The 27,084-nt window shown below is 50.7% G+C and overlaps 1 protein-coding gene across 1 annotated transcript; it reads left to right on the forward strand.

The window, feature by feature from the left end:
• The first annotated feature begins 248 nt into the window (after nt 1-248).
• Nucleotides 249-27,084, forward strand: LOC121062929 (zinc finger and BTB domain-containing protein 7C-like). Its single transcript, XM_040543229.1, has 3 exons — nt 249-352; nt 17,642-18,838; nt 25,417-27,084. The coding sequence occupies exons 1-3, from the start codon at nt 306-308 to the stop codon at nt 26,045-26,047; spliced, it is 1,875 nt and encodes a 624-aa protein (XP_040399163.1). The 5' UTR covers nt 249-305; the 3' UTR covers nt 26,048-27,084.

The raw sequence follows: 27,084 nt of genomic DNA on the forward strand, positions 1-27,084 counted from the left end.
CATTTGCCAATTCCATTATAAGCCTAATTTACAACTCAGCTGTTTTAAATCGAATCAGACTGTAAGCTGATGGATGCGCGTCGTCAGTTGGGATGTAGGATTTGCCTTGCTTAGGAGCTCAATCCTGCATCCCCCTGCTTGCTTGCAGAAGCATCAGCTGAACAATTAATCCTATTTACTGTCTTTTTTTTTCATGTGTTTGAGCTGAAACATCTAACCAGTAGATATTTTTCTTTTGCTTCTTCCAGGTGAAATCTTGTTGATTTTTTTTTTCTGTTGGCCTTCCCCAGCTCTGGCTGTATTTGATGAGCTGGGCATGGGTGGGCCCCACTGAATCGCATGGATTGCTCAGGTGGGTGAGACTTTGTAGGATCAGGGCTGATCTGACAATTTGGCTGCTTTTCAGCTTTCTAGCAGGTTGGTAGAGACACCAAGGCCTTTGCTCGCAGAAGGAGTTGAGACACAAATAAGATCTGGATCTGACCCCTGATCTTTAGTTAAATTGCTCCATAACCTTGAGAAGTGGATTAAATTGTCCCTGAACATAGGGAGCTGCCTTTGGATATTCAGTGCTGGGGCCACACACTAAGGTTATGCTCATATATTACCTGTGGTCTTCAGAGAGCTCATTAGTTGGTTGGTTTACATACAAGAAGTCTGGATGAAAGTGTCATCTCCTCTCCCCAGCTGTTCTCTGTTGCAGACTGCCAGTGGTTCCTCTAGACACATCCAGCTCAGGGGTTAGAGATCTATGTGCCTTGGTGGGGTTTCAGCATGGTCAGGAAGAGTGATTCAGAGAAGTGTGGCTTTGCAGAAAAATGATGCTTCTCCTCGGGTCAGGGAAGGATAAGGAGATGCGGTATTTGCCCTTCGGACTAACACCCAGCTGTGATGGAGCTGGGGCTGTATGTGGCTCTGAGGAAACACTCATAAGGGCAGGAACTGGGTGGATTTGGTCCAAATGATGTTCTCTCCTCTCTGCTTTGGGCTTTTGCATTGTCTTTGTGGGCATGCTGTTTTGGAAAGGTGACAGTAGGACTCAGTGGTTAGTTTGGAAGCCTGACATCTGCCCCTACCTGCCTGGTTGTGCAGGGGAGTGAGCCAGCTCCCAGCCAGGGCACTGTGCCACTCCTCGACCAGAGACAGAAATAGCCCCAAAGGTAGGACTGCATCAACAAAGCCATTGTGCTAAACGTTTCAGTTAGAGGCAGTGCTGTAGCTGTCAAATTGACCAAAGTTGTCCTATCATCTCCTCATGCTCCTCGGCTCGTGGCGTGCCACCGGCATCTCTTACAGGGTCGGGCATGTAAGGCTGGAAGCTCTCTGAAGGCAGGGACTGAATTTTTGCCCTGTATTGGGGCAGCGTGGTCTGAGGCCAGGACTCTCCTTCTGCTCATGGTACAGATAACAGGGCAGTGCTGCCGGAGGGGCCGTGTCCCTGCAGGCTGCAGAGGCACCTTGCGCGAACACGTCTTGCAAAGTCATTTCTGCTTCGAGCTGCGTGTCCACATGGGAGCCATTCTGGACCAGCCCTAGCAGGAGAATTTGTGTGCTTAGAGCTCGAGGACTTAAATGGCAAATAAAAATGAATGAGAACTAAGCAGACAAATAACGTTTTTGGAGGAAAATCCTCCAACACAAGGTGAAGCTGCGCTAATGTTCCTAAAAACCCGTGGGAGCCTAAAGCCAACGCTGCGTAAGCCGTGGAGGGTGAGAGGTGAGGCTGATCTTGCATGATGGGGCTTGGCCCAAAGCTATCTGGGTTTTATAGACGTGGGTGCCGGGGCTGAAGTCATGCACTGGGGTGTTGCCCTTGTGTAAGGCACGATGAGGCTGCCATGACCGTGATGCTCCGGATGGGACGGCCTCGTGGTGCATCCAGCAGTGGGCACATCTCTGGCCACGCACCAGAAAGGGGATTCCTCCTGCAGGGATGAAGCTGGGAGATGGGCTGCTGGAGCAGGGGGTGGAGCAGGGCCACTGCAAATGCCATCGCCGAGCCTCACACCCCAGTGTTTCTGGAGCCTGCCCGTACCTGCTCCGAAGACGATATTAAGCCTGCTCAAAGACTGCACCGCCTTCTCCTAGCTTTGTTTTCTGTACCCCACACCCAGCACCAGAACAGCGATAACCCCCCCTCCACCCTGCTGGGTGACTCAGGCGGGCAGCCACGAGCAGGCACTGTGGTGCGCACATCTGCTTCTCATTTAGTGCGCTCCAGCCCTTTTCATTTTACTTCCCAAGACCTTCCTTTGGCATCTCTCTCTGGATGGAGAGAAAAGGGGGACTGGGGCTGAGGCTTCCCGATCCTTCACCCCCCGCTTATCTGGGACAGCCGGCTTGAAGCCTCCCAGCTTTTCTGGGGCATATTTTGGAGCCCCAGCAGGCTGGTGACAGCCATGCCTGGAGCCGTGTCCAAGTCCCTCACAATCTTGTCCACTCTGGAGAGACGGGAGCCAAACCAGTTTTCCATGGTTAAGCTGGGCACATTTTCCGTCGTGTTTTTTGTCAGGAAGCAAATCCACCCAGTGCGTGTGCTGCTCAATAGGAGCCTTTTTATAAATTCCTTTTTCCTCTCTCTGGCTGCGGAGAGAAGTGGGGTGAGGGGGAGAAGAGGGGCTGCCTTTTCTCACAGGAGAGCCCAGGAGGGTGAGCCCAGGAGAGCTCAGAACAGGAGGAAATGGCTTTTTGCTATTTTTAAGGTTGTGCTGGAAGGAGGTACCCATCCCCGCCAGGCTCACAGGGTGGTAATGTTGTGTGCCTGTAGGAATTTATTCGATATATATATCCTATATAGCTGAAGATGTGTCAGGGGCTGGGCAGCTCACACCAACAGCAAGGTGATGGTGGGGGAGAGTGGCCAGAAGCACATGGGATAAATGCCACCAACAATGTCACCCAACTCCTGGGCCCTCTTGGGCATCATCCAGGCCATGCTGGAGATGCTGGAGGACCCTGGGGAATGGCTGTATGAGTGAGTTTCCATGCAAGTGGAGTGGTTGCACAGGATGAATGGAAACTCGGGAGCTTGACACGCTCCCCCTCCCACAGGATTTATGCACATACAAACACATAGATATAATGCATACCTATCTGTGTGCATTTATATTTACGCACTGTTTGCATAGGAAGTGTGATAAGAGATAAGAGATGTGCAGGCATAAGAGAGAGATCCTGCAGGCAGCAGGATCATTTCCTGCTCAGTGACACCACACTCAAAACTGCCCAGAACACTGAAGCGTGGCCAGGAGAGCACCAGGGCTCTCACAGAGCCTTGTAGAGGGGGACCCAGCCCCCAGAACTTGCTGGACATTGAGCACCTCCAGCACTGCAGCATCTCCCGAAGCCCCAGTGTAGAGGAGCAGCAGGGACCTGGTGCCCAGAGCATCGTCCCCTCCAGTCATGCCCCCAGACTCGTTATCCAAGGATCTGCTTGGTTGCAAGGAAGAAAATTTTTTTGTGATGAGGGTGGTGAGGCACTGGAACCAGTTGCCCGGAGAAGTTGTGGGTGCCCCATCACTGGAGGTGTTCAAAGTTGGGTTGGACAGGGCTTTGAGCGACCTGGTCTGGTGGGAGATGTCCCTGCACCCACTTTAGGCATTTGCCCCAGCTCTGTGAGTAGATGCAGCCCTTGAAACACCATCTGGAGCCGGGCTGTGCCTTCTGTCTAGCTCCACTAATTGTTTGTGTTTATTTGCCTGCTCGGGATCATTTATCACCGGGATCCCCCTTTGCCAAAACCTGCTGAGCACATCAGATGGGCCTTATAATGCAGCATTCAGGCTTAATTGAGCTGCTCCAAGAAGTGACCCACAGCTCCCGACTCTGGAGATTTATATAAGCTCTGGAACTGGGAAGTGTGCTGGGTAATTTAAAGAAGCCAGAAAGAAGAAACCTAAGTGAAAAGACGGCCCTTCAATTATAGGAGGCACTGAGCTGTGCTCTGCTCTTGCCAGAGCTCCTGTTTGCATTTATCCAGGGCCCCAGAAATGGTGTCAAGGAAGTCAGAGAGCACCAGGGCTCGGTCCCACCGTGTGCAGTGCTGCCAGGTGTCGGACCCCCAGACCTCCTGCCAGGTCTGTGAGCCCTCTGCAAAGTGATGTTTGGCTTGGGATGGGACCTTGGCGCAGAGCAAAGGGGATGTCGGGGATGCCCAGTGCCTGCCGAGGTGAGGAGCAGCAAAGGAGAGAGGAGAGGAGCTGAACCCAGTAGTCATCGTGCTGATGGAGGGGCCGGCTCAAGCAGCAAGCCAACAGAGGAGCCGATGACAGTACAAATAAAAAGAAATCTCCTAGCTCGCTACAGGTGCGCAGCCTCAACGTAAACACCCCCTGGGCTAAGGGTGGGTCCTGGCAGCGGCGGTGCAGCAGTGAATTCCCACTACTGACAGTAGCATCCGAGCACCCAGCACGCTGCGAGCCAGGCCAGATCCTCAGGAGGAAAGGTTTTGATTCACAGTTTGCAGTTTCACCAGATCTTATCTGCACACAAGCAAAGCTGCTGAAGCACAAGGTGCTGGGCACAGGCTCTCTGTAGCTGCAGCTAACCTGCAGGGATAGATTTGTTTGGAGATGTGTAATATTTGCTGCACTTTGTGCCTAGCCCTTACCAGGATGAATTCCCAAGGATGAATTCAGCAAGGGCACAGCAGACACTTGTGCTTCCACACCTTGGCAAGCAAATCAGTGGCATCCACGACCACATTTAGCTCCTTAAACAAATAGTCCTCGTGGCACTTCCCAAGTGATGTCATAGTTGAGAAATATAACTGATCTCCAATTCTGATATGCCTCGGGTCTGCTTGGTAGGCAAAATTCTACAAAATCATAGAAACAAAATACAGAGGGGACCTACAAGGATTATGGAGTCCAAATCCTAATTTCCATATGAATTTTGGAAACTGGAAAGAGTGTCTGTCATTTAAATGTCATTAAAATGAGAAAGAGGTTAAATATGGCATTGCCAGGATTGTTGGACTGGAGAAGTTCTCCAACACCTTTGATTTTGGATTCCTTGATGGGACTTCACATGAAGATGGCCTTCTGATGGCCTTATAGGAAACTAATAGCGCCAGCCCCAAAATGGCAGTTCTGTATACTATGTGAAATGTATATGGTTCACTTGGGCTCAACTTGCCAAGGAGACAGTAGATGTTGATAAGGACAAATCCTTGTGTGCCCAAGGATTTTGTTCAGAGATTTGTGTTAATATTGGCAAATCCAGATGGCAATGGAGAACTACCAGGCTAAAGGTCACCCATTCACTCAGTCCCTGAAGCATAACCACATTAATTACATGATCAAATCCTGCTCCACTGCCAGGGCTCTTCCTGCAGGCAGGAGCCATCTCCTGCATCCTTGGCTCCCTGGAGCTTGGCCAAAACCCTGGGCTGGGCTACTCCCAGGGCTCCTTGGCCATCCCTCTCCTCCCAGCGTGGGTGGAGGTCACCAGTGGCACCAGGGCTCTGGATGACATCTGTAGTCAGCCACTGCACAAGTGCCTATGGAGCATCCTCTTACAAGGTGCTGGCCTGCTCCGCTCACTGTCCTGCACCTCCACAGCCTCCTGCAGCGCTTTCTCCCCATCCTTGCTGCAAGTGTGACCCTCTTTGCATCCTTCCTCACTGAAACATCACCTTGGAAACCTCTGCCCTTACTTATCTTGTCCATATCTAAGCAAAATCACAGTGGTTTATTTTGTGTGTGTGTTTTTGGTTGTTTGTTTTTTTTTTGTTTTTTTTTTTGGGGGGGGTAGAGGTCAGTTTAGGGTGGAGGAACAAATTACGTACCTCTTAAAAAACAAACACCCCCACCTTTCCTGGCTCAACCCTGCTGTCCCCAGGCAGGACAGCTCCCAAGGGGAAGGCTGCTCCCAGTTATTACAGGCTGGGGAGGGTGCCCAGCCTGGCAGTAAAACGCTGGCAATATCGCTAGCGAGCCGCTCCCTTCCCACAGCATCTTGGGGCCTGTAGTCAATCATCTCCATGAAAAATTTGATTATTTCCCTGCGAGGGAGGCAGCAGCTGGTGTCACCACGTTTTCCTCACCATCTCGGTGGCAGGGCAGGGGAGTGACTGAGAGGTAAGCAGCACGCTGCCCCACCTTACCGCCCTAGGGGAGAAACATTCGAGGGTGGGTGGTTTAATAACACGTTCTGCTGGAGACAAGATGTTCGGAGGGGAGGTGTACTTAAGGAAATATTTGCCTTTTTGGTTTTTACATATTCTTTTTTTTTTAATAAAATGAAAACAAAACAAAACAAAACAAAACAAACAACACTCCACCAGCCTTTCAGAATGGGATTTATGGATCCAAAGCCATCTCGGATTCCTGTGCCTCCAAGGAGGGGACAAGCATGGCTCTGCTGCGATCCCCCCATCCTGGTGCCCCCCTTCCCTGCAGGTGGGAAGGTCACAGCAAAGGAGGAAAGGGAAAAGGGCCTGGCCCCAGGTGTCGGAGCATCCCCGTTCCCACAGAACAGCCACGGGGCTGGGGCATGCAGAGGGAGCGGGAGCGGGAGCTGTGAAGGTCAGCATATCCCACAGAAAGGAGCTGTTATATTTTGACGGATTAGGGTAATCTTGCATGCACATCTTAATTGCCTCATTATGATGAGACACAAATAAACCTGGAAAAAAAAAAAAAAAGCCCACATCTATATTTTGGGGCTGGTGTTTGGAGCAGGCAGGTAGACGCCATGGCCAGTGGGTGCAGAGGAGCCAAAGCATCCATCTCTCGGGGTGCCGAGCACCCCAGGCACAGGAGGGAAGGAATTGGCGTAGAAAATAAACACAGATGGGCAAAGCTCTTGGGACCTCCTGCTTGACACCCTCCCTGGGCAGCAGGCTAGGGTGGCAGGGGATGGTCAGCACCCTGAACCCAGGTCCAAGCCCCACTGGGATGCTTTGCAGGATGGTCCCATGCCTCAGATGCAGAGCTCGATCCCTGCTGCCTGCCATGGGAGTGTGGCCAAGGTGCCCGGCTTGTAAAAGGGTTGTACAGCCTGTGTTCAGGTACAGACCCTGGCATCACTGCCCATGCTGCCTGTGCACCTGTATAGGATGGCATCTCGCATGGTCCTTATTTTAGAAATGGGGCTTTTCATTGCAAGAAAGTGGTGAATGAGTTTTAAGCTATTGTGGTTTAACCCGGCCAGCAGCTAAGCACCACACAGCCATTCGCTCACCCTCCCCCCTCCCTCTCTGGGATGGGGGAGAGAATCAGGAAAATGAAGCCTGTGAGTTGAGATAGAGACAGTTTATTATGAGAGAAAATAATAATGATAATGATAATGATGATGATGATGATGATGATGATAATAATAATAATAATAATAATAATAGTACTCCTACTACTAATGTGTACAAACAAGTGATGCACAATGCAATTGCTCACCACCCGTTGACCGATGCCCAGCCTATCCCCGAGCAGCCGGCCCCCCCTCCACCCCGGCTAGCCACCCCTATATATTGTTCAGCATGACGTCAGATGGTATGGAATACCCCTTTGGCCAGTTTGGGTCAGCTGTCCTGGGTCTGTCCCCTCCCAGCTCCTGCTGCACCCCCAGCCTGCTCACTGGCAGGACAGAGCGAGAAGCTGAAAAGTCCTTGGCTTGGTGTAAGCACTGCTCTGCAACAATTAAAACATCAGCATGTTATCAGCGCTCTTCTCATCCTAATCCAAAACATAGCACCCTACCAGCTACTAGGAGGAAAATTAACTCTATCCTACCTGAAACCAGTACATAAGCATTCCCATAAATGCACTGTTTCAAGACATCATCTGCAGCCTGGTCAGTCTGGTCAGAATGAGGTTATTTTAGGTGCCCTCCATCCTTCCCCCCCCCTCCCCCCTTTATTTTTACAATGCTGTCATTTGCTATTAAAATTTGGGATTTTCTGTTTAACTCCGTGCAGTCAATTCGTGCATGTGATTTTTTTCTGGGGGTGACATTTGCCCTCAGCCGCCGGGGCTGCGGATGCTATTTCTGTGCCTGTTATTCCTACGGACCCCACCCTTGGCTTGGGGAGGGGGAGGCGTGGAAGAGGCAGAGGAGGGAGCTAGAGGAAGGGCAGCGCCAGCCTCGGAGCACATCCAGCCCCCCAGCCGTCCCTTCCGGGGCATGGGAGCCTGAGGTCATTTCTCAGACTGGGTGCCTAGTGTGGCAGCACTGAGCTGTCAAAGCGCCCCGCGAGTAAAAAATGCCCTTTTTGCAATCGTATAGAAGTGAGTCGTTGGGTTGTTTCTCTTCCCACTCACCCCCCAACCACTGACATGACATGAATCACCGCCAGGTTTGCCAGCATCCTGTGAAGTTATCAGCTTTCCTAAGGGCTTCAGTTAACAGAACCGCACCTCCAGAGGACCAGGAGGGGAAGATGAAGGGAAATAAGTCCATTTCCACCAGAGGGAGCTGGGCATAATTTTAGGCACAACAGCTGTCCTTTTCCATTCCTGCTAAACTGGGGGGATTATAATCATTTTCTCCCCCATCTTCTAATTCCATTTTCTCCTTTCCATTTCCATCTTCTAATTCCATTTCTCCATTCCATTCCATTTCTCTCTTGCTGCTGAGTGAATGCTGCATGAATCAGGGAGGACAGAGCTAAGTGTCCAGAAGCAAGGAAACTTCTGAAAACAATCAGCAGGGCGGTCTGATCTCTTGTTTTTCTGATCTTTTGCACTTACGGTGTGATCTGGCAATAAAAGATCAAAACATATTCAAATGAAGATGCATTCCTTCATGTAACACTCCTTTAATGCTAATTCTCCTTCCAAACAGAAATGAAAAAGGCAAATATAGCAACAGAAATGTAATTTCTCATACTTATTTTTAGGATACAAGGCCCTAAAAAGGAAGTTGTCTCCTCCCCAGCTCAGTTGCTATTTATTACCTTACACCCACCTTGAAGAACACATCAGACTTGCTTTCATTTATCGGCAATTTTATAAGAGGATTTTATACAGAGCCGGTCGGGCTGTGAGAGAAGCGTAGCTAGTTAACATGGTTAAGCACAGCACAATGCAATGAATCAATTTGTTTCAGACAAGAGCCGTAATGATCATGGAGCTAATGCTCATGCTGAGGGATGCAGGGCTGGATCTGTGGTCCTCAGCCAAAAATGCCAGCCCGGTGGCTGGAGCCAGGCACAGCCCCTGAGGCTCTCGTGATGGCAGTGGGTCCTGCCCCTGCTAGGCTGGCTGGTGGGGCAGGGTGGCACCAGGACATGCTCGCAGAGGCACAAATAAGTCCCTCTGTGGCTCCTCGGTGTTCAGGCACTGATGGAGAGAAGCTGAGGTGGTATGGCATAGGATGGGGAACCTGGTGGTCTGTTGTGGTTTAGCCCGGCTGGCAGCCAAACACCACACAGCCGTTCGCTCACCCTCCCCCCTCCCTCTCCGGGATGGGGGAGAGAAACGGGAAAGTGAAGCCTGTGAGTTGAGATAAAGACAGTTTATTAAGACAGGGAAAAGAATAACAACAACAATAATAATAATAATAGTATTAATAGTAATAATGTGTACGAAATAAGTGATGCACAATGCAATTGCTCACCACCCGTTGACCGATGCCCAGCCTATCCCCGAGCAGCCGCCCCCCCCCCCCCCCCCGGCTAGCCACCCCTATATATTGTTCAGCATGACGTCAGATGGTATGGAATACCCCTTTGGCCAGTTTGGGTCAGCTGTCCTGGGTCTGTCCCCTCCCAGCTCCTGCTGCATCCCTAGCCTGCTCGCTAGCAGGACAGAGAGAGGCTGAAAAGTCCTTGGCTTGGTGTAAGCACTGCTCTACAACAATTAAAACATCAGCATGTTATCAGCGCTCTTCTCATTCTAATCCAAAACATAGCACCCTGCCAGCTACTAGGAGGAAAATTAACTCTGTCCTAACTGAAACCAGGACAGATATCCACCCCTTATTCCATACCATTTATGTCATGCTCAGGTTACACTCTTTCCAATACCTTCTAATTAATCACCATTTTCATCTATGATATATAGCAACCATGGTAGCGATGACATACAGTGTTATATGATAATTAACATACTACAATTCAACTCATGGGCTATTCTCACCCAGTATTAGGTCCCCTTGAGGTACACACCGGACCTCCCCATTCTCTTGCATTACCCACCAAGTGCATCCAGGTCCCTGAGCAAAAGCAATCCCACGAATGGGCTTGCCTTTTCCTGAGGCGGGAGTAGCCCAGACTGTCTTACCCAGCATGTTTCTTACGTGCACTACAGGAACTTTATCCCCTTCTACAGTGCGTAACAGGTTTGATTGGGCAGGTCCAGCTCGGTTGGCAGATCCCCTAGTATTGACTAACCAGGTGGCCTTTGCCAAATGTGTTTCCCAGTTTTTGAATGTCCCAGCACCCATTGCTTTCAGTGTAGTCTTTAACAGTCCATTGTATCGTTCAACTTTCCCGGAGGCTGGTGCATGATAGGGGATGTGATACACCCACTCAATACCGTGTTCTTTGGCCCAAGTGTCTATAAGGTTGTTTCGGAAATGAGTCCCATTGTCTGACTCAATTCTTTCTGGGGTGCCATGTCGCCATAGGACTTGCTTTTCAAGGCCCAGGATAGTGTTCCGGGCGGTGGCATGGGGCACAGGATATGTTTCCAGCCATCCGGTGGTTGCTTCCACCATTGTAAGTACGTGGCGCTTGCCGTTGCGGGTTTGGGGGAGTGTGATGTAATCAATCTGCCAGGCCTCTCCATATTTGTATTTCAGCCATCGTCCTCCATACCAGAGAGGCTTTGACCGTTTGGCTTGTTTAATTGCAGCACATGTTTCACAATCATGAATAACCTGTGCTATAGTGTCCATGGTCAGGTCCACCCCTCGATCACGAGCCCATCTGTATGTTGCATCTCTACCTTGATGGCCTGAGGTGTCATGGGCCCATCGGGCTATAAATAATTCACCTTTATGTTGCCAGTCCAGGTCCACCTGAGCCACTTCAATCTTAGCAGCCTGATCCACCTGCTGGTTGTTTTGATGTTCTTCAGTAGCCCGATTCTTGGGCACATGAGCATCTACATGGCGTACCTTTACAACCAGGTTCTCTATCTGGGCAGCAATATCTTGCCACAATGCAGCAGCCCAGATGGGTTTGCCCCGGCGTTCCCAGTTGTTCTGCTTCCATTGCTGTAGCCACCCCCACAGGGCATTTGCTACCCTCCATGAATCAGTATAGAGATAGAGAACTGGCCACTTTTCTCGTTCAGCAATATCTAAGGCCAGCTGAACGGCTTTCACTTCTGCAAACTGACTCGATTCACCTTCTCCCTCAGCAGCTTCTGCAACTTGTCGTGTAGGACTCCATACAGCAGCTTTCCATCTCCGATGCTTTCCCACAATACGACAGGACCCATCAGTGAACAGGGCATATTTCTTTTCATTTTCTGGTAGCTTGTTGTACAGTGGGGCTTCTTCAGCACGGACCACCTCCTCCTCTGATGATATCCCAAAGTACTTGCCTTCTGGCCAGTCCATAATCACTTCCAGGATTCCTGGGCGACTGGGGTTTCCTATTCGAGCCCGCTGAGTAATCAGTGCAACCCACTTGCTCCATGTAGCATCAGTTGCATGATGTGTAGAGGGGACCCTTCCTTTGAACATCCAACCCAGTACCGGCAGTCGGGGTGCCAGGAGGAGCTGCGCTTCAGTACCGACCACTTCCGAAGCAGATCGAACTCCCTCATATGCTGCCAACATCTCCTTTTCGGTTGGAGTATAGCGGGCCTCAGATCCTCTGTATCCCTGACTCCAAAACCCCAGGGGTCGACCTCGAGTTTCCCCAGGTTCTTTCTGCCAGAGGCTCCAGGTGGGACCATTCTCCCCGGCTGCGGTGTAGAGCACATTCTTTACATCTGGTCCTGTTCGGACTGGCCCAAGGGCTACTGCATGAACTATTTCCTGCTTAATTTGTTCAAAGGCTTGTCGTTGCTCAGGGCCCCATTCAAAAGCATTCTTCTTACGAGTTACTTGGTAGAGCGGGTTTACAATCAGACTGTAATTTGGAATATGCATTCTCCAAAACCCCACGACACCTAGGAAAGTTTGTGTTTCCTTCTTGCTAGTTGGTGGAGACATAGCTGTTATTTTGTTGATCACATCCATTGGGATTTGACGACGTCCATCTTGCCATTTCATTCCTAAAAACTGGATCTCTCGTGCAGGTCCTTTAACTTTATTTTGTTTTATGGCAAAACCGGCCTTCAGAAGGATTTGGACTATTTTCTTCCCTTTCTCGAAAACTTCCTCTGCAGTGTCACCCCACACAATGATGTCATCGATGTACTGCAGGTGTTCAGGAGCCTCCCCCTGCTCCAGCGCAGACTGGATCAGTCCATGGCAAATGGTAGGGCTATGTTTCCACCCCTGGGGCAGCCGATTCCAAGTATATTGGACTCCCCTCCAAGTGAAAGCAAACTGTGGCCTGCACTCTGCTGCTAGAGGGATGGAGAAAAATGCATTAGCAATATCAATTGTGGCATACCACTTGGCTGCCTTTGATTCCAGTTCGTACTGGAGTTCTAGCATGTCCGGCACTGCAGCACTCAGTGGTGGCGTGACTTCGTTCAGGCCACGATAGTCCACTGTTAGTCTCCACTCACCATTAGACTTTCGCACTGGCCATATGGGACTATTAAAAGGTGAATGGGTCTTGCTGATCACTCCTTGGCTCTCCAGTTGACGAATTAGCTCGTGGATGGGAATCAGGGAGTCTCGGTTGGTGCGATATTGCCGCCGGTGCACAGTTGTGGTAGCGATTGGCACTTGCTGTTCTTCAACCCTCAGCAAGCCCACAACAGAAGGGTCCTCTGAGAGACCGGGCAAGGTAGACAACTGTTTAATGTCCTCTGTCTCTAAGGCAGCTATGCCAAAAGCCCAGCGGAACCCTTTTGGGTCCTTGAAATATCCTCTTCTAAGATAGTCTATGCCAAGGATGCACGGAGCATCCGGGCCAGTCACAATACGGTGCTTTTGCCACTCATTTCCGGTTAGACTCACTTCAGCCTCCAATACAGTTAAGTGCTGGGATCCCCCTGTCACGCCATAAATACAGATGGGCTCAGGCCCTTTACAGCTTGATGGCATTAGAGTACATTGTGCACCGGTGTCTACTAAAGCCTTATACTTCTGTGCGTCAGACGTGCCAGGCCATCGAATCCACACTGTCCAATAAACTCGGTTGTCCCTTTCCTCCCCCTGGCTGGAGGCAGGGCCCCTCTAGTCCTGGTCAGAATCTTCATTTCTGTGTTTAAAAGACTGCCTGCTAGAAGTTGGAGCAGCAAACTTTTCAGAGAACCCCTTTCTCCCAATTGTTTTCTTTTGCAACTCACGTACCCGTGCCTCTAGGGTCTCAGTAGATTTTCCATCCCATTTTCTCATGTCCTCTCCATGGTCACGTAGGTAAAACCACAGGGTGGCGTGGGGTGTGTACCTACCATATTGTCTTCTTTGCACGGATGCACGTTTACCCCTAATAGCCGAGACGCTGGTTTGTACAGGTGGGGAAGAAAATACACTCTCTTTAAGTTGCTGGACCTCTTCAGAAAGTTTCTCCAAAGTATTCTCTTTTAGTTGGTGGCCACTGGTTTGTTCAGGTGGGGGGGAAGATAAATCCTCTTTAAGTTGGTGGAACTCTTCAGAGAGTTTCTCCACAGCCGAGACGCAGGCCTGTAGGGAAGAGGAGAGATTTCCTTCGTATTCCCGGAGTTGTTTAGCCATGTCACCCACTGTGGGATCTTCACCGTTTTTCCAGGTTATTATTGCCAATGTGCTGGCCCATGTTGATGGTGCATTCCGTACAAACTTCCGCCATATGGGTCGAGTACACTGGACTTCATCTGGATCTGTGGATGTTTGTGCGTCGTCTAGGTCCTTATAAATTACTTCCCGTACGGCTAATTCCCTCAGGTACTGAATTCCCTTCTCCATGGTGGTCCACTTGACTGGTAGACATACAAGTTCTTCCTTGAAGGGATACCTTCCCTTCACAGCTAACAGGAGACGCCTCCAGAGGCTGTGAGATCGTGCTCCATCTCCAATTGCTTTGTCAATGCTTGCATCTCTAGCAAGGGATCCCAACCGCTTGGCTTCCTTGCCCTCTAATTTCACACCATTGGCTCCAGTGTCCCAGCACCGGAGCAGCCAGGTGACAAGCTGTTCACCTATACAGCGACCAAAATCTTTTCGCACATCTCGTAGCTCATGCTGGTATAGGGTTCGGGTAGTTACTGTTGACTTACTGACATCCTCATCCTCATCTTCATCCTCCTGCACACTTGATGGCCCAGCCTCGTCTTCTCCACACCCAGACTTAGCAGAAGACTTTCTGCGTTCTAAACGACCTGAGTCTCTATACCATTTTTTCACCTTTTCTACAGGGGCAACTTGCACTGCTACAGCTCGCCTCTCCGACCCAGCCACAGGGTCTGCCACAGGGGTTGGAATACCCTCTGCAGGGTCAACTTGCACTGCTACAGTTCGTTTCTCCGACCCAGCCACAGGGTCTGCCACAGGGGTTGGAGTACCCTCTGCAGGGGCAACTTGCACTGCTACAGTTCGTTTCTCTGACCCAGCCACAGGAGTGGGAACGGCTGCAGGAGCTGGAATGGCTGCGGGAGCTGGAGCCGGGACGGCTGCAGGAGCTGGAACGGCTGTGGGAGCCGGAACGGCTGCGGGAGCTGGAGCCGGGACAGCTGCGGGAGCTGGAACGGCTGTGGGAGCCGGAACGGCTGCGGGAGCTGGAGCTGGGACGGCTGCGGGAGCTGGAGCCGGAACGGCTGCGGGAGCTGGAGCCGGAATCGCTGCGGGTGCTGGAGCTGGGACGGCTGCGGGAGCTGGAACGGCTGCGGGAGCTGGAGCTGGGACAGCTGCGGGAGCTGGAGCTGGAACGGCTGCGGGAGCTGGAGCCAGAACGGCTGCGGGAGCTGGAGCTGGAGTGGCTGCAGGAGCTGGGACTGGAACGGCCGCAGGGTCTGTCACTAGGTTGATAGTAGCATCAATTGCAGCTCGATAGGCACAAGCCAGACCCCAGCACGCCACAGTGATTTGTGTCACTTTGGAACTGCCAGAGTCATGACACCTTTTTTTCAAGCATTCTACCAGTTTTTTAGGATTTTGCAGTTGTTCAGGGGTGAATGTCCAAAACACTGGAGGTGCCCACTGCCCTAGAAACCTGCCCATATCCTCCCACACTCCCTGCCACTCGCAAATATCCCGCCTCAAGACAGATCTCCAGATGAGATTGCTAAGTAGTTGTTTAACCTTAAACAAAACCTGAAGCGCATTCAGGAGACATAACAACAAGAACATGCTGGTCTGAGTATCCCAAGGATATTCAACATCTTGGAGAGCTACCGTAACTAGCTCGGGGGATAAGAGGGTGGTGAAGGAGGAAAAGAGTGAACAGGTAGGAAAAAATATCTTCCCCTGTCCCCTCCAGAGACTGACTCCCTGATGAAAAAAGGCAATAGGTGTAATTGCTAATAGTTTCTGAGATATGGTTTCCGAAGTATAGAGTCGACGACAGTGCTGAGTACAAATACCAGGTTAGAGTCATGACCAGAAATCTCATCATTTCATAAGCCATCGTTACACCACACAGTACCATAACAATCTTAAACCAGGGCCCGGAAAGGATAAACAGCACGACAGGGAGCACATACAGAAAGCAACGTGCTATAAAACTCAATTTGGGAAACAGGCACAGCAGACTTGAGATTAAGGCAATCAACATTGTGACTAGCAACTATTAAGCAGGTCGAATACTTATACCAATTTTAGTTTAACACACTCTGGTCAAATCTGTCGATATCTCAACCCTTCGAGCCCCACGTTGGGCGCCAAATGGACTGTTGTGGTTTAGCCCGGCTGGCAGTCAAACACCACACAGCCGTTCGCTCACCCTCCCCCCTCCCTCTCCGGGATGGGGGAGAGAAACAGGAAAGTGAAGCCTGTGAGTTGAGATAAAGACAGTTTATTAAGACAGGGAAAAGAATAACAATAATAATAATAATAATAATAGTATTAATAGTAATAATGTGTACGAAATAAGTGATGCACAATGCAATTGCTCACCACCCGCTGACCGATGCCCAGCCTATCCCCGAGCAGCCGGCCCCCCCCTCCACCCCGGCTAGCCACCCCTATATATTGTTCAGCATGACGTCAGATGGTATGGAATACCCCTTTGGCCAGTTTGGGTCAGCTGTCCTGGGTCTGTCCCCTCCCAGCTCCTGCTGCATCCCTAGCCTGCTCGCTAGCAGGACAGAGAGAGGCTGAAAAGTCCTTGGCTTGGTGTAAGCACTGCTCTACAACAATTAAAACATCAGCATGTTATCAGCGCTCTTCTCATTCTAATCCAAAACATAGCACCCTGCCAGCTACTAGGAGGAAAATTAACTCTGTCCTAACTGAAACCAGGACATGGTCCCAGCCTTGCAGAAGGGGTAGGAGCAGGGCTCGCAAAGGAGATGCTTCCTGTGTCCTGGGGGCTTCCGAAGGGTTTGTGCCTTCAGAGTTATTCTGGCCATTGGATATATTCAGCATGTGCCAGCAGCAATTTGTTCCAAGCCCGCTGGAGGAAGCTGTGCTTCTTCCCTGGGACTTCTCATGTCAAGGGCTGCTGGAGCCATGTGAAAGAGGAAACACGATTTTTGGTATTTTTTATCTGTGAGATGTTTCCCTTTTGGGCATGGGCTTCTCACTTCCAATCTCCCCTTTGAAGCTGGAGCTGCTCTGGCAGGGGAAGGTGTCTGCCAGATGCACGGGACATCTGATAGCGCACTAACAAGTCTGAACAGACGTGGGACTGGAGCAAGCTCAGCTCATGGATGAAGTTAGCGTGCAGTCATCTGCCTCCGGCCCTTGCTCCATGGCTGGGTACCTGGTCGTTGTTCTCTGAGTGTTTAGGTACATTGTGAAACAGCTCGTTTGCCTCCCCCTGTCCCAGATCCCTCAGCAAGACAACCCCGTGTGGGTTGTCCATGTGCTGAGGTGACACGGGACAACTGCCAGGCATGAGATAATAGCAGAGGGGCGCAGAACTGGAGAACTCTGTGGCAGCAGTCAGCCGTGACCAGCTGCCCCTCCTTTTGGGGGAGCCCAGTTGCACCAGTCCCCCAAACAGCCATGCAGATAAGAGGACACTCCCTGGGTAGTCTTGTGCCAGCAGTGTGGGTACTGGCACCCAGCAGCATGAAGCAATGCAGCATCACCCTTTTCCCACATAGCTCCTGACAGGGCAAATCGTACATGTGCCTAGAAAGATGTTGGCTCTGGGAGGGCGTGGAAGAAACGCGAGGGGGAGGGAATTGTTACAAAAGGATCCCAGGGGAAGGATGTGATAGAGAAGAGAAGCATGTGGTGGTTATGAAAAGGTAGAGGGGGTGGGAACTGAGAAGAGAAGGAAGGAGACAAAGTGATGCAGAGGGATGCAGAGGTTAAGTCACAGAGGACGGGGAGGAGTTAAAGGTGACATGGAGATGCAGTAGTAGCAGGTGATTATGGAGGTGCATGTGGGGCAGTGGAGAGGAGGACAGAGAGAAGGCAGGGCTGTTTTGGTGCTGTTGATTGGGACCCCCCCTGCTGATGCCCCACTGTCTGTGTTTTGTCCTAGGGCACTAAATGGGAATATGGCCAATAGCATTGAAGATCTTATCGGGATTCCATTCCCAAACCACAGCAGTGAAGTCTTATGTGGTTTAAATGAGCAGCGGCATGATGGTCTCCTCTGCGATGTCATCCTCATTGTACAGGACCAGGAATACCGGACCCATCGGTCTGTTCTTGCTGCCTGCAGCAAGTACTTCAAAAAACTCTTCACTACTGGCACTTTAACAGACCAGCCCTATGTTTACGAGATTGACTTTGTCAAGCCTGAAGCACTTTCTGCAATCCTCGAGTTTGCCTACACCTCAACCCTCACCATCACCACCTCAAATGTCAAGCACATCCTCAGCGCCGCCAAAATGCTGGAGATCCAGTGCATTATCAATGTATGCCTTGAAATCATGGAGCCTGACAGAGAGGTGGAAGAGGAAGATGACAAAGAGGATGACAACGATGAGGAGGATGAAGATGAAGATGAGGAGGAGGAGGAAGAGGAGGAAGAAGAAATGGAAGATTTTGTCAGTCAGGAGAACCTAACTGATGTCCAAGAAGTAAGCTGTCACCAAAGCCCTTCTAAGTCTGATCTTACTGAAGAAGCATACACAGAAGCACCTAAAGACTTTCTAAATCACTACCCAGCCAATAACTCCTCTGGACACTTGGGTGTGATACGAGACTTCTCCATCAATTCCTTGCTAAGGGAAAACTTGTACCCTAAGGTGAACATCCCAGAAAGGAGGCCAGCTCTCTCTCCTTTCACCCCCAACTTCTTCCCCCACCTGTGGAACGGCGATTTTAGCTCCTTTTCCCAGCTCGAAGAGCCACAAGTAGACAATGGCCCCTTGGATCTGGTGATCAAAAAGAGAAAGATCAAGGAAGAGGAGAAGGAAGACCTACCTCCGCCTCCTTTCCCTAATGACTTCTTCAAGGACATGTTTACCAACACCCCAGCAGCTCCCTTAGGGCATATTAAGGCAGAGACCAACTATAGCGCTTATCTCAATTTCCTCAGTGCTACCCAGTTCAGAGGAGTTTTTCCTCCCTGGCCCCTGGAGGAAGAGAGGAAGATAAAGCCCAAGGCGTCCCAGCAGTGTCCCATCTGTAACAAGGTCATCATGGGGGCTGGAAAGCTGCCCCGGCACATGAGGACCCACACGGGGGAGAAGCCGTATATGTGCACTATCTGTGAAGTCCGCTTTACCAGGTGTGCATCCCGTACCTCTGCCGTGGCAGTGGACTGGGGGGTGGTGGCTTGTTCCCAAGCTATTTATCTCTTTTGTCCCCAAAAACATAGCAGAGATAAGCAGGGCCTGATCTCCGTCCCTTTGAGAAAGAGGGAAGGAGAAGAAGGAAAGAAAGAAAAGGAACCCACTGATTTTGGTGGGATCACAGCTGCTCTCCAGACAAAAGTGTAAATAAGTAATGGGGTATTTTCAACCCCGTTGTTGTCTGCCACGGTCGGATGAGAGGGAGCTGGAAAACAGATGGTTGCTTTTGGTCAGATAGCCAAGGAAGCTTCATCCCTAATGCACTGGGGGATGCATTGAGTTGGGAGGGTTATTTAGTTGAGGGATGTAATTAGTTCGGTTTTGCACATCGTTTTGGCATCAGCCAAGTTGCACATGCTTAAACATGACAGTGTCTGCACTTTCGGAGGCCAGAGCAGTCCTAATTGCTAGATTTTGGTCTGCAAGGGTGGATTCATCACCCCTAACATCATTCACCTGAGAGCCTGGCACCTCCACCCCTCCACGGCCAGAGGAGGGACATGGGCACCCTCGGCTTGGCCCACACAGAGCTAGATGAGGAACGGGGACGAGTGAGGTGTCCCCATCCCAATGGCAATGACAACTTGCATGACCTAGATTGCCTTGTAGGTGTCTCACATTGGGTGAGACCAGCCCCAAGCTGGCTGCTGCCAGGTGGGTGTGAGTGGCCAGATCCAGCCCCTGCACCTCCCCGTACCCCAGCAGAGCCCTCGGTGTTAAAAAAAAAAAAATGTAGTAGGCTGAGGGAGGGCTGTGCAAACCTAATGCTGCAGCTTGCGAGCCTTCTCTGAAAAACTGGTCAAATTTAACCGGTGAGCAGAGACAAATAGATTCCTGGACCTGCTCTTGCTGGGTATAATTAATATCTAATGAGTACAATCTTTACCATAATAATAAAGCTTTTCGACAAGAGCATGGCATTTCAGCTCCTGGCTGTGTGTGAGAGAGAGAGCCCTATTAGGCTGGGGCAAGCAAACCAGAGGAAAATAATATGCACAGTAGGCAAAGCTGAACTCCTGACAATGGCCAGACACCTGGGGTGCTCCTGTATTCAGCCTGTCTTTTCTTCTCCCGTCCCTGTGATAACATTTGAGTGGATGTTATGGTTTAACCCGACAGGCAGCTAAGCACCACACAGCCGTTCGCTCACCCTCCCCCCTCCCTCTCTGAGATGGGGGGAGAGAATTAGAAAGAAATGAAAGCCTGTGGGTTGAGATAAAGACAGTTTATTAGGACAGAAAAGAAAGGAAAATAATAATAATAATAATAGTACTCCTACTACTAATGTGTACAAACAAGTGATGCACAATGCAATTGCTCACCACCCGCTGACCGATGCCCAGCCTATCCCCGAGCAGCCGGCCCCCCACCCCAGCTAGCCACCCCTATATATTGTTCAGCATGACGTCAGATGGTATGGAATACCCCTTTGGCCAGTTTGGGTCAGCTGTCCTGGGTCTGTCCCCTCCCAGGGGCACGCGCCCCTGGGGCACCAGGGGCACCTGGGGCACGCGCCATGTCCGCAGAGCCCGCAGCTGACGAAACCTGGCCCTGCAGCGAGCCATTCCTTTCCAACGGGAGGAGCTGCTCCTCCCTGCGGGGTTTTTGCAGTTGTTTTTGGAAGGAGGAGGACCAGCTGAGTGCTGAACGCTGTGAAAGCAGCTCTCCTTTCAGTTTTGGACATCAGCTCCCAGGAACTGTGTGCCTCCAGCCCTTGGGATGTTTTATTCCCCGTCCCACACAAAATCAGGGCAGTGCTTTAACAGAGCTGGTGACCAGCTCCATGGCCACAGCTGTTTTCTGCGCCACAGATCCTGATCTGGGCAGAACAGAGAAGGAAACCTCATCTCTGTTTGGGAAATGCATCTCTGTTTTGGTCTAGCGTGGACCATTACTAATGTGGGCATAAACATAAGGGCTTCTTTACATGCCCCCATATGCTCAGTAGCTTCTGAATACAAAGCATAAGGGTTTTGTAGAAAATAAATCCCCAAAACATCAGGACTAGCACAACAGTGCCATCCCTCATGCCCCATCATCACTCAGGAGAATGAAGCCGTTCACATGCAGTGGAGGGCTGGAGGGTTTTTTCCTTTAATGCACTAAGCAAAGTGGACATTCCAAAACACTGGTTTATTCTTAAAAGCATTTGGAAGCACTTTGAATAGCATGCTGCTGTTTTTATTTTTATTTAATTGCTTTAGCTATTTTCAGCATTACTCGAGTGTGAGACCTCTCCTTTAGGGTGACGTATTTAAGCAAAGTGGAGTGATTGAGATGTAGCAAGAGATTTCTGCCAGGATTTCCTGCATGCCACTGCTTGTGCTATGTGTTGTGCTCTCACAGGGAATTGCATGCTTCCTGCAGCATTGGCCCCATGAGGCAGCGAGCAGAGCCTCAGCTGGGGAGATGCGAACCCGAACTGTCCCTCCTGGCATCCTGGGGGGATGCAGGGGAGCACAGGCTTTCCGTGCTCCAGAAATGGGATTTCTGGATTAATCACTTCTGTGCATTATTTCTGTGCCTGAGGAAATGTGTAGGAACAAATTCACTGGGGGAGATAGAGAAAATGCAGTCCCCTGGGTGGGGGTCCCCAAAACTCCCCGTCAGATGTGTTCTCCATCACTTCCATGGATTCCCGCGTCCTGTGGCAAGGACCTGCATCTGCCACTCCTGACTCTCAGGGACAGCTGCCCGCAGGAAGCAGGACTTCATTTAATAGCTCATTAATTTTTTGCTTTAACAAAGGCTGCTCAGGTTGTAGTCTGCTGTGGTGCGCTGCTGAAGTGCTAGAGAAAACAGCAAAAGCAAAGCTTTTCCATTAAGACAGCCCCAAAGTGCTCATGGAAAAACTATTCCAGACAGAAAGGTTAACAATACTTGTTCATATTATTTGTGTTGTGACAGCTCACAGAGCCCTAATCACTCTCCTAACACAATTGCATTAGGGGTATTCACACACACAGTGCATTTCTCGCCTGTGCATCGCTTGCAGCTCCTCCCGGCGCAGCCCGTGCCTGCCCAAAGCCCACAACCCACACGCAAGAGCAGCAGCCAGGGTCTCACAGACCCCTTACCTGTCAGTTTCTCCCGACGTGCCCAGCTCGCCTGAAGGTTAATATTTGGGGAGAAATGGGCAGAGGCAATGAGAGCTCGCTGCCAGCCCCTGGGCTGCAGGCAGCTAGTGGCAGGGCTGAGGCAGGGCAGAGGTGTGCGCTGTGGGATCCAGTTTCTCCCCATCTGCTGACAGAGATTGGTAATAGCCTGAAAAAGCTTTGCCTGTGTTCACATTATGCAGTCCTGGCACACTGCGTGTTTATTAGGAAAAGCAATCCTGATAGGTTAAACATTACATATATAGGTTTAAATTATATTATAGGTTGGGCGGGTGCCTTACAGGCAGTGAGCATCTCCACCAGCTGCCTGCAGCTGCGCCATCCCGCCAGCGCAGGGCTGGGCTGCGATTTCTCAGAGGCAGTAAAAGGTCGCCTGCTGACAAAGTGGCTCTCCTGCTAGGGACGCTTCTCTGCCTCCTTTCTGGAGTCCTGTATTTCTGGCCTGAGGCTTTCAGACCCCCACTGGCAGCAGTTTTGTGTCTGCAGGTCCCATGGGAGCCCTGCCTGGGGTTTTGCATGAGACTCTGGGCTGTGCTTGTGCTTTCCCTGCCCTCCTTCATCCATCCCCATCGGCAAGCGAAGGAAGGAGGGTTTGGGGCTCAGACTGCTGAATGCAGCCTGGCCGAGCCAGGGCTGAGCCCCAGGGGGCCTGCCTGACCCTGGGAGCACCACGAAGCAAAGCAGGGAGCACCCAGCTCGACCCCAAAGAGCTGCACATCCCCAAAAGGAGAGTCCCCAGAGCCATTGGCCACGTCCTCCAAGCACAGCTGGATTAACAGGCAGCAAATGAGCACAGGGGCAGGCAGTGGTCACTGCGGATAAAACAAATGCAACGTCAGGGCTCATGTAAAGCAGCAGGGATTGATGGTGTTGCTGAAAACTGTTTCAAGATGCATGCAGTCAGGGTGGCAGAAATTAGCGTGTAGGCAGTAGCTTGCAAATTTTGAGTGTTTGATCTGCCAGCATAAATAAAGTTTTGCTTGTTTTTTCCTCTTTTTTAATGCTCATATACTTTGTATATATTAATGGACTGACTCCATCTATTCTCCTCGTTCTTTTAATGTCTCAGAGGGATCAGACTGAAAGCATTTCCCAAAACATTATGAATTCTCCCACTTTGCTGTTTACTTACTTTCCGTGTTGAACACCACTCATGAAGGCTTGGCTCAGTTCACTTACAGCCAGCTTTGCATTTTATATCTGTGCCTTAGCTGTGAATTTTGTAGACTGCAGAAGGAAATATTGCAAAAAACTTAGCCAGCTTAGGAGAATAAACTTGCAGATCTTAGATATTTCTTCCCACCTGACAAAAAAAAAACACCGTGACTTTGTAAATAAATGCCATGGGGATGGGTTCTGTGCCATCCCAGTGCTGTATTTAAAAACCTTCTCCCAGAGGTGTGCAGCTGGAGGTTGCAGAGCGGGTGGCATCCTGCCCTGGTGCGGGTGCGGAGCTGGTCTCAGCCCTGCACCCTGCGGGGCCTCCAGCTCCAAGGCTGGACTGCTGAGACACCCAGAGGCCAGCGCAGGTAGGGGAGGGAAGGAAACCCGCACCGAGGGGGCTTCGCTGAAGCAGCGTCCATCCCCAAGTTGCCAGGCTCTTTATGCTCAACTAATGCCCTCAGTCGCAGGCAGGAACGTAGCTGTACTTCTTTAGATGTGCCCAGATATGTTTAGGCTTTAGTCTAGACTTTTTTTTTCCTATGAGTGATGAAGCTTTGTGTTGTGGTTTAGCCCGGCTGGCAGCCAAACACCACACAGCCGTTCGCTCACCCTCCCCCCTCCCTCTCCGGGATGGGGGAGAGAAACGGGAAAGTGAAGTCTGTGAGTTGAGATAAAGACAGTTTATTAAGACAGGGAAAATAATAACAATAATAATAATAATAATAGTATTAATAGTAATAATGTGTATGAAATAAGTGATGCACAATGCAATTGCTCACCACCCGTTGACCGATGCCCAGCCTATCCCCGAGCAGCCGGCCCCCCCCTCCACCCCGGCTAGCCACCCCTATATATTGTTCAGCATGACGTCAGATGGTATGGAATACCCCTTTGGCCAGTTTGGGTCAGCTGTCCTGGGTCTGTCCCCTCCCAGCTCCTGCTGCATCCCTAGCCTGCTCGCTAGCAGGACAGAGCGAGAAGCTGAAAAGTCCTTGGCTTGGTGTAAGCACTGCTCTACAACAATTAAAACATCAGCATGTTATCAACGCTCTTCTCATCCTAATCCAAAACATAGCACCCTGCCAGCTACTAGGAGGAAAATTAACTCTGTCCTAACTGAAACCAGGACAGATATCCACCCCTTATTCCATACCATTTATGTCATGCTCAGGTTACACTCTTTCCAATACCTTCTAATTAATCACCATTTTCATCTATGATATATAGCAACCATGGTAGCGATGACATACAGTGTTATATGATAATTAACATACTACAATTCAACTCATGGGCTATTCTCACCCAGTATTAGGTCCCCTTGAGGTACACACCGGACCTCCCCATTCTTTTGCATTACCCACCAAGTGCATCCAGGTCCCTGAGCAAAAGCAATCCCACGAATGGGTTTGCCTTTTCCTGAGGCGGGAGTAGCCCAGACTGTCTTACCCAGCATGTTTCTTACGTGCACTACAGGAACTTTATCCCCTTCTACAGTGTGTAACAGGTTTGATTGGGCAGGTCCAGCTCGGTTGGCAGATCCCCTAGTATTGACTAACCAGGTGGCCTTTGCCAAATGTGTATCCCAATTTTTGAATGTCCCAGCACCCATTGCTTTCAGTGTAGTCTTTAACAGTCCATTGTATCGTTCAACTTTCCCGGAGGCTGGTGCATGATAGGGGATGTGATACACCCACTCAATACCATGTTCTTCAGCCCAAGTGTCTATAAGGTTGTTTCGGAAATGAGTCCCATTGTCTGACTCAATTCTTTCTGGGGTGCCATGTCGCCATAGGACTTGCTTTTCAAGGCCCAGGATAGTGTTCCGGGCGGTGGCATGGGGCACAGGATATGTTTCCAGCCATCCGGTGGTCGCTTCCACCATTGTAAGTACGTGGCGCTTGCCGTTGCGGGTTTGAGGGAGTGTGATGTAATCAATCTGCCAGGCCTCTCCATATTTGTATTTCAGCCATCGTCCTCCATACCAGAGAGGCTTTGACCGTTTGGCTTGTTTAATTGCAGCACATGTTTCACAATCATGAATAACCTGTGCTGGTTACCTACCTGAAACCAGGACACTTTGTTTTAGGGATGTTGCTTGTTCCAGTCCAAGCTGTCTGGGGCTGGTTGGGGTGGGCTGCAGGCTGCTGGGGTGGTGGCTGGGTGCCGGACCCAGGGGTGATGGCACCCGTGCCCCCAACCCCACGCTGCCTGACCCTGCGCCGATTCGTTTGCAGGCAGGACAAGCTCAAAATCCACATGCGGAAGCACATGGGGGAGCGGCCATATCTGTGCATCCACTGCAACGCCAAGTTCGTGCACAACTATGACCTGAAGAACCACATGCGCATCCACACAGGCATACGGCCCTACCAGTGCGAGTTCTGCTACAAGAGCTTCACCCGCTCTGACCACCTCCACCGCCACATCAAGCGGCAGAGCTGCCGGATAGCACGGCCGCGGAGGGGCCGCAAGCCTGCAGCGTGGCGGGCAGCCAGCCTGCTCTTCACCCCCAGCAGCCCACCGGTGGACAAGGCCTTTGTGATGCCCCCCGTTCTGGAGGAGATGAACCTCGGCGGCGCCGCCATGTGCCTTCCCGGCCCCAACCCCAAGCATTTTATGAGCGGGGCCAAGACAGCATTCAGCCTGCAGGAGCTGGAGAGCCAGTTCGAGAACACCCAGATGAAGCTGCTCAGGCGAGCCCAGCTGGACATGGAGAGGAACACGGGCATTTTCGCCTTCACCCTGGGCCACAACGAGAACCTTATGGCCCAACCCTTCTTCCCACTCAGCGACCCCTGGAGCACAGGCTTCAGCGGCCTGGCGGGGCTTGGCCACGTGGCTCCCATCTCGGAGGCCAGCAACTAGCCCCACTGTGGGGCTGCTGCCTTCCTCGCCCGCCGCAGGCTCGCCAAGCGAGCTGACCCCGCACCGGCCGCAGCCCGCTGTCCCCGGCACTTTAGACTCAGTGATGCACTCGGCTTCGGTGGTCCTGTCCAGGAAGGCCAGGCCAGGGCTGCTGCACTCCTCAATGCTCCTGAAAATGTCACTTGCCTTAGTCCGGGGCACGGCCACCCCCCTGGGACCACTCTGCTGGGAAACCCACGGGGTGTACTGGACGCCCGCAAGCCGTCCAGGCTTGGTTTTGATATGTTACATTCCTTGTCCCTTTTGGTCAAAAGGACTTTTGGGGGTTATTGTTTTTTGGTTTTTGTTTTGTTTTGTTTTGTTTTTTAGTTAAATTCCAATGTCTGGCAACAAAATTTGTTCCAAGAGGGGTCCTGGTGGAAGAGTGGGGTGAGCAGGGCAGCTCCGCACTGCCGCAGCCTGGAGAAGGGAGGGGGTCGGCTTTGTGGGGCTGTGTGCGATGTGTTGGGACCCTAAACAATCAAAAAAGATTTTGGATATCACCCAGACGAAACCTGGGTGGAAAAGGGGAATTTTGTTACTTTGGTTCTTTGGCCATTTCTAAAGATCAGACAAACCCTGTTTTGAGCATTTTAACTTCAGTTGCTTAAAAAGGTAAAGAAAGTTTTTTGGAAGGATCAGAAATGTTTTGATCTAGAGCTTTTTTTAAATCCTTGCTTTGGGAAAAGAAACCATGAGGGAATATTGAAATGAGAAAGTCGTTTCAAACCAAAGAGTCAGGAGAGCTCAGTGAGAATTTGCCGCCACTGACCGTGTCTGGATTTTTGTCCTTAATTCCCCCCTGCCCCTAATTCCTATATATATTTTGATGACAAAAATTTTACAAAACACTTGGATGTCCCTGAATCTGCAATGCTGATCAGAAAAAAATTCAGTGCTCAAATTTCCCTGCTGCTGGTCTCAAGGGATCTTTAGGGGAAAGGAGGCCATTAAAGATTTCTTGCAGACAAGGTTGTCTACTTGCAAGCAAGTAGAAA

Source organism: Cygnus olor, assembly GCF_009769625.2.
Source record: "Cygnus olor isolate bCygOlo1 chromosome W unlocalized genomic scaffold, bCygOlo1.pri.v2 SUPER_W3, whole genome shotgun sequence".
Classification (NCBI taxonomy): domain Eukaryota; kingdom Metazoa; phylum Chordata; class Aves; order Anseriformes; family Anatidae; genus Cygnus; species Cygnus olor.